Source organism: Lepidochelys olivacea (genome assembly GCF_965140295.1).
Source record: "Lepidochelys olivacea isolate rLepOli2 genome assembly, chromosome: 1".
In the NCBI taxonomy this organism is placed as follows: Eukaryota; Metazoa; Chordata; order Testudines; family Cheloniidae; genus Lepidochelys; species Lepidochelys olivacea.
The window spans coordinates 259,052,750-259,071,142 of record NC_140411.1 but is presented as its reverse complement, the minus strand read 5'-3'; the positions used below and the strand labels follow the sequence as shown (position 1 = coordinate 259,071,142).

Below are 18,393 nucleotides of genomic sequence, written 5' to 3'. Positions count from 1 at the left end.
CTGGAAAAAGCCAAATCAAATTCAATGTGTCCTTACTGCTTCAATAATCCAGTATGGCTCTGATTATGACACTTAGTAAGTGCTGGTTGTATTTTCTGGGCTCTTGTGGTCTTGGAGGGAACATTCTCTACACAGTGCCTTTTTAAAAAAATGTCATGCTGGCGAAAGATGCCAACTTGATGACTTTGGAAAGTAAAGACCTCAGCTTAGTTGTAGAACGGATACTGCACAGTATGGGCTGGGGTACTCCGAGCATCATCTCCGCTCACCAGCATGTCGGGACTTGAAGAACCACCTGTAGCACTAAGAAGAATCCAGTAATCCTACCTGGTCCATTCAGTTATAAAAGTCCAATCCCACAGGCTCCCACAGAGCCAATTTACTTGTGTATGGGATTACAGAGGGGTACGGTGATTCCTGTGAAAGTGCCTGCAGAATTGGGCCCACAGGTGCTAGAGAGGGAAATGACCTATTAGGTCACATTTAGTCTGTCTCACCCCACTGTTCTCACATTCTGTCAGGCTGATCTTAAATGCCTCTAGCCACGAAGGAGACTAATCTGCCTTATTGTTAGGAAGTAGTTCCTGGTGTTCAACCTTCATATTTTCTTAATTTTATCCCATTACACCATTGCACCATTTCTCCCTTATTATGCCCTTCACAGATACCTGACAGCTGCCATATCCTCCCCGCAACTGGGTTCCAGTACGTTATACATTAGCTAGTGTAATCTTTCCTTATGAGTCAGTCTTTTGGGCCCCTTATGCCTCTTGTTGCATTTCTGAGGATCTTTTACATCTTTATGGTATCCAGAGTGGAACCTGGTATTCTAGATACAGTTACATCGGAGCTTTATAGAAAGGGTGTATCCTCTCCCTGCTCCATGAGGTGATGCTTCTGTCTATGCAGCTCAAATTTACTGACACTCTTGGTGCAGGGATCACATCGGTTCAAGTCCATATCTGATAGGCTGTTGATTGTCTCTAGCTTTAGCATTTTGGCATTACTGCTTTGCTCAAGTGTGCACAGGTCGTTAGGACAGCCATGCCTCTCAACCAGTGCTCTCCTGGACCAGATTTGAACTGATGATGAGCGGAAAAGCTCCATATTATTACTAACTCCAACCCAGAAAACATTCCCTCTTACAAACTAGTATTATGATGTATAACCATTGGCTTGCGGTTGCTAGCCGGGGATGTCACCACATGCAAACTGGAGCACTTTGTTGTTTGTGCACTAGTAGGAACAGAGAAAATACTTCAGAGTTAGGACTGATAGCGGGAGCAGGGCGCACAGCTTTGAGCAGCTCTGATGCTTTCCATCCAGCAGAGGGCAGTGGTGGGAAGGCAGGAGAAAGGCGATTGAATGTTCGTCAGTTTTGAAAGATCTGTGAAGTTGTGCAGTTGAATCACAGACCCGCAGGATTACATGCACAGCAATCAGAAAGAAAGAGAATGTTTGCAACTGGGATTTCCTCAGCTGACTCCAAAGATCATGTGGAAGAAAGTTCTAGCAGCCAGGGCTCAGCTGTGGTTTATCTGTGCATCTCCCCGGGAACACATCAGTCCTTCCTCTCCTCCTGCCCCACCCACAGGCTCTTTTGGTTTTGAATAGTTGTCTATGTACAATCCAAGCAGTATTGCTTGTCGCCATCTTCTGACACCTCCTACCAAGCATTTCACCACACTGGGTGCTAGATCTTCAGCTGTAGCCTGTAAGGGTGGATTCTGTTTTACCAGCTAGGTTACTCCTTGATCTGTGATGCGTTATGCTGTACCACTCACTTTTGCAGACGCTGTACTGCTGTGCCTTTGTTCTCTTGCCATTTGCCTCCTTTAGCTGACGGCAGCAGACGGTTCCTGGATTTCTAGCTGAGTTGCTGCTGCCACTTTCCCTTGAAACAGAGCCAGCATCTCCTCTTCTGACATCACCTCTGCCCATGCGTTTTACACAGTCTTCTGGATTTGAAGCCCCACTATTCCCTGACCTCGGCTGTGCCCCACCTCTGGAAGAGTTTTCAATGCTTTTCCCCGTGGAGGGTTGCTATTTAAGAGCCAGCGACCGAGTTGAAGGTTTCAGGCTTTTCCCTGTTAATCTAATAGGAGTTTCTGTCAGCAGCTCCTAGGGGACTGATGTGCAATAAGGAGCATGTTCCGAAGCTGTCCAGTCCCTTTTCTTCCACACTGTAAATTCTTAATGCAGCAGGTTCCTTTTTACTGTAGGATGATGGGTCCCTTATGATCAGGGAAACCATGCTGCAGTCATACTAGCATGAGTCTGCTGAGTAGCTAGGGAACTGGCCTGGGAATCAGGAGCTGCTACTGTCCTGCTGGGTGACTTTGGGCAAGCCATTTCCCCTCTCTGTGCCTAGATGAGATAATTACACTTATCGCCTTTCTTAAAGTGCTTTCAGATCTCTGGATTGAAAACCTTTTCAGAGAAGTATCCTAGCAGCAGATGGGCCAGAGAGACAGGGAAGCAGAGGAAATGAATGTTATGGGCCTTTGGAGGTGAACATCAGCATCTGCTCTCCCCCTCTCCTGTGCAAACCCTCCCGCCGAGTCATCCGCCCAAGGGGTCCCCTGGTGCCTTTGAAGAATCCCCGTCAGTACCCTTCTTTCTGCCTCTCAGCCGCGTACTCTAGGAGAAGATGGTGCATACAGTGGGAAAGAGGACAATTGAATTTGCTCTTGCAGAGGGGCGAGAGTTAGTGACCTTTACGAAGGATGGAAGACTTTAACATGGTAACAAAGAGATAGTAACAGGCTGAAGAGTACAGCAAGGAGACTTGTTGAAAGCCCAGATCACAGACTCGGCCTGGAGACTGAGGAGCAGGGATGGGTTGTGTTCCTCTAAACCAGAAACGAAACGGGGAGGGTGAAACTCTTGTCAGGTTAAGCGGAGAAGCGCAGGTGTTCACGAGGGCTAAGTGAGCCTCTTTTAAGAGCAGAAATCCTGTGTACAAAGCCAGGCCTGGATCCTGACAGGGGAACCTCATTGAAGTTGCTGAAGCACGGAGCAGCTTGCAGGATTGGAGGCCCCAGTTGGGACAAATGCTCTGCTGGTGAAGTGCCCACGGCAAATGATAAAGGCAGAGGGAGGCTATTGAAAAGGTGAAATGGATTCTCTGTTAGAAACCAGATGGCTTGAGTCATGGCTTTCATCCCTGCCACTGCCAGAGAGGGGAGGGAGGGGTTGGAGAAGGGGGGAAGTAGAAGAGAGGTTAAATGCATTTCTTTGATTTATTGCTATCCATTTTTGCCATAAAGGGTGATGGGGGGAGGGTGTGGGGGGGAATTCCTATTGAAAAAGCATATTCCATGAGCAAAGTCTGGCCCTAGCACAGAGTACAACCTCCAAGGTGGAAGTTACAGAGCAGCATAAGAAAACCAAGCGCAGTGACTCACCGGGGCTGGATGGTAAATACCTCTACGGGTCGCGGTGGCAATCAAGTGTGAAATAGCAAAGCTACTCTTGGGGATGCTTGGGGATGCTAGTCCCACAGCCGTCTGGGAAGCTTGGAAAGTCAGACCTATGCAGTCTGGCTTTAACATGGAGCTAAGGGAGGTCCTAGGAGTTACCGCCTCTAAATGCCCCATTGCTCGAATACGGTCTCAGCTGTGCATCTGATACAGGGCTAGTTTGAGTTTGACTGGCAGTCCTCGGCCCCAGCTGAAAATCCCATACCTGCTATCCTGCCCGAGGCTCCCTGAGAAACTTCAGGCCTGGCCTAAGTCAGGACTGGGAAGCAGCTGGAGGAGGCTGTTCCGCTGCTGCCGGCACTATCTATCCTGGCTGCACTAGAGCCTCACCCCCTTCCATTTGCCACATGCTGCCAGCTGCAGCCCTGGCTGCCTGCTGCTAAGGGACAGCGGGGGTGTGGCTGCTGGCTGAAGAGGAAGCAGCCCAGCAGCTGGGGGATGCAAGAGAGCTGGGCGTGGGGCACAAAAAAAAAAAAAAAAAAAGGCAGAGAAGCCTTAAAGGAGGAGAGACCTGAAATGTACCTGCATAGGTGCACGCTTCTCTCCAGGTGGGGTTCGGTGGCCCCCAGCTTCCTGCCTTTGGAGAACTGTTGTGGACCATATTTATCCTAGACCCCCTCCAGCCCCCCAGGCAGGACTTTGAGTGAATCTCCCACGGAGGCCTTCTGGGGCAGCTGTAGTTTGTGTGTCCATGTGCATGGTGTTTCCTGCGTAGGCTCTCCGGCAGCTGGCCCAATCAGAACTAGAAGCCCTTTGTATTTCCCAGCAAGCAAGCTGCTATTCCTTCAGCTGCTCCCAGGGGAGCTGTGACATGGGGGTGTCTGTTCCTACCTGCCCTAGCAACCCCCAAAAAGGGTCGCTCTGTGTGAGCGGGGATAGGTGAGTAATTGTTGTGTCTAGTGTGCGGGTGGTGGGTGGTGTTGGTGGTCCATGATTTACAGGAGGTCGCACTAGATGATCTGGTGGTCCCTTCTGGCCTTAAGCCCTATGACGCTGTGAGTAGTGGGGTGCCCCCCCCGTGAGTTGGGGGTGGGGGTGAGAGTGATGGAATCTGTTGGTTTATATCTCAGGTGACACCTAAAGCTGGGGGATCCCCAAGAGCATGACAAACTATAAATCCTCCCTAGCCACAAATGTAGGGCCAGATCTGCAGCTGGGGTAAAGCACCATAACTCTGCTGCTGTCAGTGGAGCCACACTGGTTCACAGCCGAGAAGGATCTGGCCCATGATTAATACGATTATTTATTTGTATTGCCATGGTGCCTAGCAGCCCCACTCCTAGCCTGCACCCCGTTGTGCAAGGTGCTGTACGAACACAGTCTCTGTGCCAATTAAACCCTCGCGCCACAAAATCTCCATGACACCGTACTGTACTTCAGATGATGCTGGCACAGCCTAGAAATCATTTCAGCCTGTACGCTTCCTGTTCTGATTTCTTATCTGTATCACCTAGGAGCCCCAGCCTTGGCCCAGGACCCCGCTGTGCCAGGCTCTGTGCAAACACAACACAAAGAGATGGTCCCTGCCCCAACCAGCTTACCATCTAAGTAGCCCCGGGGCTGTTTATTCCTTTCCCAACAGCTTGTGCTTTGTTTCTTCCCACTGGGGCCTTTCCTTGCTGGTGCTATGGCAGGGGTTAAAATGAGGTGAGTGCCAGTGGAGCAGCACAACCCCCTCCCCTGCTAAAAACAGAGGGCCCGCCCCCTGGCACAGCCCCTCCTTTCCCCCTGCCCTTTGGCTGGTACAGCAAGGTGGGGTTCGGTGGCCCCCAGCTTCCTGCCTTCCCCTCTGCTGTTTCAATCTCCCGTAGCCACTGTGCTCTGTTACTGCAGCGGGGTAATCTGATGTCATTTAGTCTGTGTCCAGATTAGATGGCAGCATGTTTTAGTAATTTCTGGTCCCTGATCCACAGGGAGCTGGTACCATGGAGCTGTTCAGTGACTATTCACTCCCTTGTTTTAACAAGATGCAGTGAGTCATAGAGATGCCCCTGTGCTGTACTAAGGGGCTACATGCAGGCTCAGGAACAGAGAACAGGCTTCCACGGGCCTTGCACTGCTGTTGTGTAGTAGATGGGGATGCATGTCCCATCTTGGCAGCTGAGGAGATAAGGCTATCTCTGCACTGACAGGTACTGCCTTGCAGTTAGTGTTGCCAGCTGTCCCACTGCTTTTATCAGATCTCCTGGCTGGGTGAGTTTGTTTGTTCCTGGGTGGATGGCAATATGTTTTGGCTTGTTCAGCCTGGTACTTGATAAAACTTGTCTGGCCTGATCTGCATTCAGGCATTTAACTTGTAGTACTCTTTCCCTCTTGTGGGAATGAGTGTTTCCCAGCCAGCAATCTGAAGCCAATAGAAGGAACGGATTGCTTGTGGTGGCTTGTCTCCCAAGAAACCTGGGGGTAGGCGTAGACGTAAGGCCGGATTCAGCCGGGAGTGTAGAGTGGCTCCTGCAGGTATAGCACGTAGGGCAGAAAGTCCACTCAAGGGAGGAATTGTAGCAGGCCAAAGCAGCCCCAATCCCCCTGCTGTAGGGAGGCTGGCATGGGGCAGCTCCGCCGAAAGAGCCAAGGGCTCTTGTCAGGACAGTTAGGCAGTTTCTTGGCACAGCCGACTGCTGGTGGTTTCGAAAGCTGCCCTGCCCTGATGGAAACCCTGGGGGAGCGCACGGGGAGTTGCTGTCACCTGTCCTTCCTTGGGGAACAAGGAGGATGTAATGAATGCAGAGTCTGCCATATGCTCTCAAGATCCCCCTCTGATCTGCAATAACTATGTGGTTGTTGTCTGAGGCCTGGTCTGCGCTAGAAAAGTAGGTCAGGTTAACGACATTGGTCGGGGTGTGAAACCTCTGAGCAGCGTTGTTAAGCCGACCTAAGTCCTGGTGTACGCAGCACTGGGTCAATGCAAGAATTCTTCCGTTGACCTAGGTACTGCCTCTCGGGGAGGTGGATTACCTATGCCAACAGGCCAATCCCTGCTGTCAGCAGAGGTAGTGTCTACACTGAAGTGCTACAGCTGTGCCACTGTAGTGTTTTAAGTGTAGACAAGCCCTTAGTTATCCCCTGGGGTTTGCAGCTGAGGTTCAGCTCCATTCCCAGTAGCTTCATTTATTTTTGGTGTTTCTCTTGGCAGCACGCTCATTGCATCGACCTGGGCTTCTCTTAGTTCTCTTTTGGCTATCTGAGGTTCCCTTTTTTAGAGGTCTGTTTCCCAGCGCTGAACTCAGTCATTTGGGGATTTCAGTTCCCTTTTCTAGCAGGCTTTTATTTTCAGTTTTCATCCGGTTCAGTTTTGCCGTTTCATTCCGTAGGCAATCAAAGGGAATTTGTTCTAGTTAATTTCATAGTAACATATGGTTTCAACGTGACATCCTCTCCTGCCGATCTAAGCCGTCATTTAAGCCCTGGATCCTGCCAGGCGCTGAGTGCCTTCAGGCCCCGTTGAAGCTGGTGGGAATTGAGGATGCTTGGCATTTTTCTGCATGCTCTCAGCACCTTGCAGGATCTGTCCCCTTGGACTCTGGCGCTTTGATGACCAGGGAACAGACATTGTTTGCTCTCCCTCTTGGTGGCTCATGAGCTACAGAGACTTGTGGCTTTTCTCAACGTGTTATTTGAACTTTAGAACCTTTTCCTTTTTTTTCCAGTTGATGAGTCACCCTTGGCATTTCTGTCACACGTGTGACTCAGACAGACACTTTCTGCCTGGCTTAGGGATTTCTGTGCGTCTTCAGATTTGACTAGGCTGCCTTGGATTATTGCTGCCCCTTTCTGATGAATAGCCCCAGTCACTGATAAATGTGCTATCAGCATTGGCTGCATCTGGCTGGATGTAATGTGCGTGCCGTGATTTGTCTGTCACCACCATCACGTTTCGGGTGAGTGTTTGTGAAGGATGTGGAAATGGGCGGATGCTGCTCTGGTTACAACGCTAGGGCGGGGCCCAATCCACAGCCTGCTCAGCAATTGCAGATGTGTTTTTACTGCATTGAGCTCAGTCCTGCAGCCTTACGCAGTCCTTTCTACGGGAGAAGCTCCCCTCAAAATCAGTGGGAGTTTGGCCTGTTAGACCCTGGCCTCAATTTTGAAGAGTAGCCACTAACTTTGAATGCCTCTGTTTTTGGAGGCCCATTTTGAGACACCAAGGGACTGATCTTCAGAGGCAGTGAGCATCTCCAATTCCTGTTGGCCTCTACTCTGAACGCCAGGTTGTCTAGGCCAGATTTTCAAAAGAGTTCAGCTCACGTTTAGGCTCCTAGGGCAGATTTGCAAAACCAGACCACTCAGCACGTGGGAGATGCTGGGGGCTGAGCTCTTTGGACAGGCTGGCCTGGTGTGTCTCAAGTGGAGCACCCCAAATCCCTGGGCACGTTTCAGACTGTAGGCTTGACATTGTCATGTGCCTCAGTTTCCCCCATCTGCTAAAGAGGAGACTAATATTTCCCTTCCAGCAGGGCTGCGGTGACAGTGCCTTAACCTTTGTACAGAGATCTGATGAAAGGTGCTAGGGAAGTGCAGGGTCTCACAAGGCTTCCCCTCCTCCTGGAGCCCTGTGAATAGGTTTCTTCTCCCCTCCGTTTGCCTGGCAGTGTCGCATCCCATCTAAGTGGGTGAGGCAGAGCGAGAGAGCCATGGAGCAACCTCTGCATTCTCCCCTTTGCCAGTGGGAAGGCCTGAGGACAAGCATTCCTCTTACCAGGCCCTGGGAGAGGCCTTGTTGAGAACCTACCCGGTGCTAGTGCTGACAAGCACCTGCAGCCATTTCCTCCAAACTTGCAGTGTGCATGCCACTGCACCCGGTCCCTGGAGAGGCCTTGTACCACCCCAGCAGCAGGGCCGCTGTGAATGAAGGGGATGGGCTGCTGGTTGCACTCCGCTCTCCAGTGTCTTGTCTAGTCCAGTTGGCAATGAGCCAGGTGATGGGACCGGCACCCCTGCCCTGAGGTCCACAGCCTGATGCATCTTCCCTGCAGGAGCTGTTTCCTCGCCAGATTTCTCCTAGTTCTGCCACCCTGCACGATCCCCTTCGGTTGTTGGTGTTCACCCCCCCAAGATGCATGGGCCTGGTTAGCCAACCAAATGTATTTAGATAAGCCGACCCAGCTCCTGCCATCTTTTGGCTTATCTAAATCCGGTTTTTGCTTCTAGTCCTCCCCGTCCATCCCTCCCCCCTTATCAAATTGGCTGATCTGTAGGGTTTAGGGCTGGGCTGGCTGAAGGTAGGAGTCTAATCTGATTGGAATCAAACCCATACCGCTCTGCAAAGGAAAAATTTTTCCCGTCTTACCTGTTCGGGGAAGTTTTGTGAAGGGGGGGAGGAACTTACGACAATCTTAGATGAGGTGGTGAGATAATAGCATTGATTTTAAGCCTTTGCATAGCACCTTTCCTCTTCCCAGCGTTACCCATTCTAATGTGCAGGTGCTCAGATAGTACGACCAGAAAGGATCTATTCTCAACAGAGTAGTAGGGCCTGAACGAATCTCCCATCAATCTCAGCTGAAGTTGTGCAAGCTTAGCTCTTCTGCAAACCAGGATCCTCTCACTGAAATCCTCACCATGCCCTGGTGAGACAAGAGAGCAATACTGTCCCAGTTTTATACTAGGGGAAACTGAGGCCGCATCTGTACTATGCCCTGGTCTACACTAGGAGTTGAGGTTGAATTTAGCAGTGTTAAAATCGATTTAACCCTGAACCCATCCACACGACGAAGCCCTTTTTTCGACTTAAAGGGCTCTTAAAATCGATTTCCTTACTCCACCCCCGACAAGGGGATTAGTGCTGAAATCGGCCTTGCTGAGTCAAATTTGGGGTACTGTGGATGCAATTAGACGGTACTGGCCTCCCGGAGCTATCCCAGAGTGCTCCATTGTGACCGCTCTGGACAGCACTCTCAACTCAGATGCACTGGCCAGGTAGACAGGAAAAGGCCTGCGAACTTTTGAATTTCAATTTCCTGTTTGGTCAGCATAGCAAGCTGCAGGTGACCATGCAGAGCTCATCAGCAGAGGTGACCATGATGGAATCCCAGAATCGCAAAAGAGCTCCAGCATGGACCGAATGGGAGGTATGGGATCTGATCGCTGTATGGGGAGAGGAATCCGTGCTATCAGAACTCCGTTCCAGTTTTCGAAATGCCAAAACATTTGTCAAAATCTCCCAGGGCATGAAGGACAGAGGCCATAACAGGGACCCGAAGCAGTGCCGCTTGAAACTTAAGGAGCGGAGGCAAGCCTACCAGAAAACCAGAGAGGCAAACGGCCGCTCCGGGTCCAAGCCCCAGACATGCCGCTTCTATGATGAGCTGCATGCCATTTTAGGGGGTTCAGCCACCAGTACCCCACCCGTGTTGTTTGACTCCTTCAATGGAGATGGAGGCAACACGGAAGCAGGTTTTGGGGACGAGGAAGATGATGATGATGAGGTTGTAGATAGTTCACAGCAAGCAAGCGGAGAAACCAGTTTTCCCGACAGCCAGGAACTGTTTCTAACCCTGGACCTGGAGCCAGTCCCCCCCGAACCCACCCAAGGCTGCCTCCCGGACTCGCCAGGTGGAGAAGGGACCTCTGGTGAGTGTACCTTTTAAAATACCATACATGGTTTAAAAGCAAGCATGTTTAATGATTAATTTGCCCTGGCATTCGTGGCTCTCCTGGATATACTCCCAAAGCCTTTGCAAAAGGTTTCTGGGGAGGGCAGCCTTATTCCACCCACCACGGTAGGACACTTTACCACACCAGGCCAGTAGCACATACTCAGGAATCATTGTAGAACAAAGCATTACAGTGTATGTTTGCTGGCGTTCAAACAACATCCGTTCTTTATCTCTCTGTGTTATCCTCAGGAGAGTGATATCATTCATGGTCACCTGGTTGAAATAGGGTGCTTTTCTTAAGGGGACATTCAGAGGTGCCTGTTCCTGCTGGGCTGTTTGCCTGTGGCTGAACAGAAATGTTCCCCGCTGTTAGCCGCGGGGAGGGGGTAGGGGCTAGCCACACACTAGGGAGAGGCAAAATGCGACCTTGGAACGAAAGCACATGTGCTATGTATGTAATGTTAACAGCAAGGTTTACTGTGAAAGAGTGTACCCATTGTTCTATAAAATGTGTCTTTTAAAATACCACTGTCCCTTTTTTTTTCTCCACCAGCTGCATGTGTTTCAAGGATCACAGGATCTTCTCCTTCCCAGAGGCTAGCGAAGATTAGAAGGCGAAAAAAATGCACTCACGATGAAATGTTCTCTGAGCTCATGCTGTCCTCCCACACTGACAGAGCACAGACGAATGCGTGGAGGCAGACAACGTCAGAGTACAGGAAAGCACAAAATGACCGGGAGGAGAGGTGGCGGGCTGAAGAGAGTAAGTGGCGGCCTGAAGAGAGGGCTGAAGCTGAAAGGTGGCGGCAGCATGATGAGAGGAGGCAGGATTCAATGCTGAGGCTGCTGGAGGATCAAACCTACATGCTCCAGCATATGGTTGAGCTGCAGGAAAGGCAGCAGGAGCACAGACCGCTGCTACAACCCCTGTGTAACCAACCACCCTCCTCCCCAAATTCCATAGCCTCCTCACCCGGACGCCCAAGAACGCGGTGGGGGGCCTCCGGCTATCCAGCCACTCCACCCCAGAGGATTGCCCAAGCAACAGAAGGCTGGCATTCAATAAGTTTTAAAGTTTTAAACTTTTAAAGTGCTGTGTGGCCTTGTCCTTCCCTCCTCCACCACCCCTCCTGGTGCTTCTCTCCTCCACCACCCCTCCTGGGCTACCTTGGTAGTTATCCCCCTATTTGTGTGATGAATTAAAGAATGCATGAATGTGAAGCAACAATTACTTTATTGCCTCTGCAAGCGGTGATCGAAGGGAGGATGGTTAGCTTACAGGGAAGTAGAGTGAACCAAAAGGCGGGGGGTTTCATCAAGGAGAAACAAACAGAACTTTCACACCGTAGCCTGGCCAGTCATGAAACTGGTTTTCAAAGCTTCTCTGATGCACACCGTGCCCTCCTGTGCTCTTCTAACCGCCCTGGTGTCTGGCTGTGCATAACCAGCAGCCAGGCAATTTGTCTTAACCTCCCACCCCGCCATAAATGTCTCCCCCTTACTCTCACAGATATTGTGGAGCGCACAGCAAACAGAAATAACAGTGGGAATATTGATTTCGCCGAGGTCTAACCGAGTCAGTAAACTGCACCAGCGTGCTTTTAAACATCCAAATGCACATTCTACCACCATTCTGCACTTGCTCAGCCTGTCGTTGAACAGCTCCTGACTACTGTCCAGGCTGCCTATGTATGGCTTCATGAGCCATGGCATTAAGGGGTAGGCTGGGTCCCCAAGGATAACTATAGGCATTTCAACATCCCCAACGGTTATTTTCTGGTCTGGGAATAAAGTCCATTCCTGCAGCTTTTGAAACAGACCAGAGTTCCTGAAGATGCGAGCGTCATGTACCTTTCCCGGCCATCCCACGTTGATGTTGGTGAAACATCCCTTGTGATCCACCAGTGCTTGCAGCACTATTGAAAAGTACCCCTTGCGGTTTATGTACTCACCGGCTTGGTGCTCCGGTGCCAAGATAGGGATATGGGTTCCGTCTATGGCCCCACCGCAGTTAGGGAATCCCATTGCAGCAAAGGCATCCACTATGACCTGCACATTTCCCAGGGTCACTACCCTTGATATCAGCAGATCTTTGATTGCATTGGCTACTTGCATCACAGCAGCCCCCACAGTAGATTTGCCCACTCCAAATTGATTCCCAACAGACAGGTAGCTGTCTGGCATTGCAAGCTTCCACAGCACTATTGTCACTCGCTTCTCAACTGTGAGGGCTGCTCTCATCTTGGTATTCTTGCGCCTCAAGGCAGGGGAAAGGAAGTCACAAAGTTCCATGAAAGTGCCCTTATGCATGTGTAACCCTTCTGCCTGTCAGAGTTAGCAGCAACAAGGGCCGGGTTCAGTATCTAGGGGTTCCGTTCCAATAACACAATGCAAAACTGGCTTGAGCCCCCACCCAGTGACCTGGGACAAATACATACCACCCCCGCTGGGCGCCTCCAAGAGGCAATACTTCCCCTCTCGCAAGCACATAGTCTGAGTGTAGCAAAAAGCCCTTTAATAACAGAGAGAAACAATGTGGCATTATGTTGGGGAAACACCACCAACAGGATTCATAACACAACCCATGAGCAAAACCCACCCCAAGCAAACTGGGGCATGTCCTTTGCCTTTGGTTCTTGAATCCTGCAACCCAAAATCACCCAGAGTCCCAAAAGTCCAACGACCCAAAAGTCTTTGTCCTTGGTCAGGGCAGCCCCAGAGTTCAAAAGTTTATCTGCAGAGTTTTACCTCCCAACCTGGGTGGAGATGGGGGGGAAAGGGGGTTAAGGGGCACCTTACGTGGTCCAAAGCTAATGGCCCCACCTCTCCATGGGGCTCCGCTCTGCCAGCTACCCCATGAGCTGCTCTAGGCATCCGACAAACTGCTCTGCTAGCCGCTCTGCTCGCCGTCCCACAAACTGCTCTGCTCTGCCAGCCGCTCTGCTCACCGTCCCGCAAACTGCTCCACCATATAGCTTCAGGCTCTCCCACTACTTAATACAACACTCAGTGAATTCAGCTTTCAGTAAATTTAGCTCTTTTGTGATTTCAGCTTGTAGTAGAGGAGCCTCAGTGCTGGTGCACCATTAGCCCAAAGTGAATTCAGCCCAGCAGCCTGTAACTAGACTCCTAATAGAATCAAAATTAGCTCTGATATTCTACAGTGGAGAGAGGAGGAAGTGCAATTAACGGGGGGGGGGCCTGCCACCAAGTATTAATACCTGTCCCCAACCTCTCTCAATTCACAGAGTTTTGGAACCCATGTCCCTTGCCTAGCGAGTGCTACTTAGTTGATGGCGACTCCCTCCATCATAACAAAAGGCCAAGTACAGTTCCACTGTCCTTGATTCCCATAATCAGGGTAATAATTTATTCTTCCTGCCCCAATAACAGAGACACTGGGGATCCCACAGCAGCCAAAGTGACCATTTGGGCAGCTATGGCCTCATTCTAGGCGGGGTGGGTGTGCCTATGCAAATGAGATCGGCCCCTGAAGTTCTTTTCCACAACTTGCCACACCTCATCACCAGATGTCAGGGTGGAGCTCATCCTGACTCTGCTTACACATGCAAAAGTTTTGCAGCCACTGGGAATTGTCCCAGACCTGCAACACTATGCGGTCCCACCAGTCTGTGCTTGTTTCCCGAGCCCAGAATCGGTGTTCCACCGCATGAACCTGCCCCATTAGCACCATGATGCATGCATTGTCAGGGCCCGTGCTTTGAGAGAAGTCTGTGTCCATGTCCTCATCACTGACGTCGCCTACTCGCCCGGTTTCGCTTTGCCTGGTTCTGGTGCTGCATATACTGCTGGATAATGCGTGTGGTGTTTAATGTGCTCCTAATTGCCAAAGTGATCTGAGCGGGCTCCATGCTTGCTGTGGTATGGCATCTGCACAGAAAAAAGGCACAGAACAATTGTCTGCCGTGGCCCTGATGGACAGGGAATTAAAATCAACAAAGGGGGTGGCTTTGCGAGAAACTGAATGGCCCCCTCAAGGATAGAACTCAAAACTTCAAGGATAGAACTCAAAACTGGGTTTAGCAGGCCGTTGATTTCACAGAGGGAGGGAGGAGAAAATGAATACAAAACAAATCTGGTCTATTTCTTATTTTGAGCCACTTCATCTATCTTTATACATCTTGCTGGCAACAGACTGTGCAGTCAGACTGCTAGCCATCGTCATCTGCTGGGTGCTCGGCAGAAAACGGTGCAGTATGATTACTGGCCATCGTCTTCTGCTAGCTGCAGATTAAAAGACAGCGCACTGCCGATAGGATTCAATCGCCACGAGATGAATGGGAAATGACCTGGCTGAGTCACTCCCATGTTTGCCCAGGCACCTGATTAAAAGAGCACCCAGGACTACGTCGACGACGGCTACCAGTCATGCTGCACTGTCTGCTGCCAAAAGGCAATGGGTTGCTGCTGCTGTGTAGCAATGCAGTACCACGTCTGCCAGCACCCAGGAGACATACGGTGACGGTTACCTGAGCGGGCTCCATGCTTGCCGTGGTATGGCGTCTGCACAGGTAACTCAAGAAAAAAGGCGCAAAACGATTGTCTGCCCTTGCTTTCACGGAAGGAGGGAGGGAACGGGGGCCTGACGATATGTACCCAGAACCACCCGCGACAATGTTTTAGCCCCATCAGGCACTGGGATTTCTACCCAGAATTCAAATGGGCGGCGGAGACTGTGGGAACTGTGGGATAGCCACCCACAGTGCAATGCTCCGGAAGTCGACGGTTGCCTCGGTACTGTGGACACACTCCGCCGACTACATGCACTTTTAGAGCACTTGTGTGGGGACACACACAATCAACTGTATAAAACCGCTTTCTACAAAACCGACTTCTATAAATTCGACCTAATTTCATACCGTAGACATACCCTATGGGTGCTATAGCGGCATAGCTACTGCGCTACAATCCCATAGTGTAGACATTGACTCCAGTGACAGAAGGGGTTTTTCTGTTGCTGTAGGAACTTCACCTTCCTGAGTGACGGTAGCTAGGTTGATGGAAGCATTCTTCCACTGCCCTAACAGTGTCTACACCCGGGGTTCGGTCAGCTTAGCTGCAGTGCTCGGGGTGGGCTGGGGGTGGATTTTTCACACCCCTGAACGCCATAGCTATGTTGACCTACATTTTAAGTGGAGATCAGTTCCTGCAGAGAAGAGAAGTGACTTGCCCAAGGCCATCGCAGGGAATCACTGTGTGTGCCAGGCTCAGAACTGAGCCTTCTGGCTCCCAGGCCTTGCTTAATACATGTGGCTTCTTGATTTTTATTTGGGTTTTTAAAAATCGCTTGCTGAAATCCTTCCCAAGAGCCTATTCAGGGAAATAAATAGTTGTTGGGTAAGGGGCAGCATCTTGTCAGGGAGTAAAAATTATTTTAAGCGCTAGAAAATAATGTCATATGAATGGCTGGGACTCCAAGCAAGAGTGTGTCTTCTCTCCAGCTCTTTTAGTATCTTGAACAGGCACTTAGGCCTGGTCCACACACAGCCTGGCACCGAAATAATGAAACCGGGTTTCAGTCACAAGTTTTGTGATTTCAGTGCAAGTTTGTTTGGAGACCAGGCCGTGCAGAGGAAATGGTGCTGGTGATTTACTAGGGGGCACTGTTCCCCCTGAGTCTGCACTGACCCAGTCCCCAGCATAGTGCTAGGAAGATGCTGCAGGTGCTGCCATTTGGATGAGCTGGGAAACTGAGGTCCGGATCACTTGTGATCATTAAAAGCCCCCAGACGCTTTTCACACATGTAGGGATCATACCGGCCTAGAGTGAGAAACTGAAAAGCCTTGGATGTCCCTCTTGGCTCCATGCTCACCTGGTCTTTCTCTCCCATTAAGAAACAAATGCACCTAATAATGTCCATCTCTTTGTCTGAAATCCATGTAACAATCTCTCCCCTGTTTTAAATGAGCTCTGACAACAGCGAGGGATCAAGGATTAAAGAGCTGTTGTCTTTGCAGCCCGTCAGGGCAGGACTGAACTCTCTATTCCTTCTCTAAAACTATTGAATGCCATGTTCAAGGTTGTGGTTGCTACAGCCGGGACATGTATGTGACACTGGCAGCTGTGTCCACCTCAAGAGGTCTGAGATTTTGAAAGCACTCCCAAGGGCCTAAGAGATCTCCTCGAAGCAAGGGGTTAGGTAGCCTTATAGGGATGTTAATCTCAGTGCCCTTGTCAAATTCCAATTTAGTAAATGCATTCTCTGCTTTTCTCTTTAGAAATGGTATTCTCCTCCCCTTCCTGGCCAGAACTGTTGCTGCCATACACTGTTAATCAGCTGCCCTGTTCCATCCCAGAGGTGTCTGCCTCTCAGTGTTGTGATTCCTATGTACAGTTTGTAAAGCCCTTTGGGATGAACAGGACTATAAATGTAAATTGTGGTCATTAGTAAGGTGTTAACTCCCATGCTCTTCTCCATATGACAGTTAGGTCCCCCACCTCTCATCTGATTGTCTCATTTTAGCTGTGCTGAATTGCAGCCTCACATCCTGTTGAAAGCCTGGCTCATCCTCGCGAGGCGTGTATGGCTGCTGGTGACAGTTAGTCACTCTGGGGTGAGGGCTCCGCATGGTGCTGCACAGCGCCCCCTACTGTCCTTGACCATACATGGAGCTGCAAAGCGCACATTTGGTTAGGGTAGAGCGGGGCGGGCACACTGTTTGGTGTGAGGGCCACATCGGGTTTTGGAAATTGTATGGAGGGCCGGTTAGGGGAGGCTGTGCCAGGCTGTGCCCCCACCCCCATCCGCCCCCACTTGCATCTCGCCCCCGATGGCCCCCCCGGACTCCTGCCCCATCCAACCCCCCCCGTTCCCTGACGGCCTCCCAAGGACCCCTGCCCCATCCACCCCCCCCACACTCCCTGTCCCCTGACCGCCCCCGGAATCCCTGCCCCTGACTGCCCCCCACCGCCCCATCCAACCCCCCCACCCTCTGACTGCCCCGACCCCATCCACACCCCCGCCCCCCTGACCACCACCCTGAACTCCCCTGCCCTCTATCCAACCCCCCCCCGCTCCCTGCCCCCCAGAGCGTTGCGCCGGTGTAGTGCAGTAAATTGCTCCCCGTAACTGCTACCAGCAGCACGTTCCTACGCGGAGCCGTTTAATACACGACACCGGCAGCACAACGCGCTGAGGCTGTGGGGGAGGGGGAACAGCGGGGGAGGGGCCGGGTTTCTTGGGCCAGGAGCTCCGGGGCCAGGCAGGAGGGTCCCACGGGCCGCAGTTTGCCCACCTCTGGGATAGAGGCTTCCCGTGGCTCAAGTGGGTTAAACGCTTCCTGCCATTTGTGGGGTCTCCCTTCAGGCATGATTCCCACAGGGTGGGGCTGCATTCACCCGCACCTGGGTGCAGTTTGCATGCCCCCTCTGTGTCCAGGGAGGGGGCATCCACCACCACCAGGAGAGGGCAGCCAGTGGTAGGCCCATTGCCCTCCACCAGGCATCCAAGAGGATGTGGCCTGGAGGAGGCTGATCCAGGCACTGGTGGAGCTAGGTGTATGGGCAGCTCGGGTTGCTGGATCCCCACCATTGGGGGCTGCAGCCTGGTTTGTGCTGGCCGACAGAGCTGCTTCCTCCTTTCCCCCACAAGCTCTCCTCCTCCCTTCTTCCCCCCTCAGCTCACTGCACAGACCATCTTCCTCCTTTGCAGATGCCCTTCAGCGGCGATTCCTCTGTGACTCACCTTCACAAACCTAGAAAGAACCAGAACAAGATTATCATGTGCTGGGACTTCTTTTGGGGCCTGAGACTTGATTCTTCACCAACCTGATCTCCAGCTAAAGGGGAGACTACACCCTGCATCCCAGTCTTCAGATGCAAGTCAGCAGTGTGGAGATGCTATGTTGCAGAGACAAGCCAGAGATCCACCTGTAGTCTCTCCATCAAACACCGTGGAGGCCTCCCTGCAGTTACAAGCTCTGCTGACACATGGCGGGATTCATTCCGAGCCCGGCGCAGGGACCAAGAGGGCAGGCAATGCACCTCCCCTAACTTGGGGCTGATTTCGCCCTTTACTGTCAGTCAGGGCAGCTATAATTTACACAATGGTTGCAACAATCTCTGTAGACCACTGCACCACTGCCAAATAGCTGGCATTCGGGAGTGCCCTGTCCTCTCCTGCTCCTCCACCAATGCCCCTGCTCCAGGGTTACGGAGCTGGCTACACTGACTGTGTGCCCATTGGAGACGCCTGCTACGCTGCGGGTTTTCCCTGAATCTATATGGCACATGGCAGGGATGAATTCCCCCCTCCCCAATGCACCACGAAAAGGGCTCTCTCTATGTGTATATA

At 51.4% G+C, this 18,393-nt stretch overlaps 1 protein-coding gene across 1 annotated transcript; it reads left to right on the top strand.

Moving 5' to 3' along the window:
• Positions 1–9,649: 9,649 nt before the first annotated feature.
• Positions 9,650–11,256, top strand: LOC311522562 (uncharacterized protein; the record flags this gene model as incomplete). Its single annotated transcript, XM_084632033.1, has 2 exons — positions 9,650–10,052; positions 10,632–11,256. 2 exons carry the CDS (start codon positions 9,650–9,652, stop codon positions 11,165–11,167), a joined length of 939 nt encoding a protein of 312 aa, XP_084488159.1. The 3' UTR covers positions 11,168–11,256.
• Positions 11,257–18,393: the final 7,137 nt, after the last annotated feature.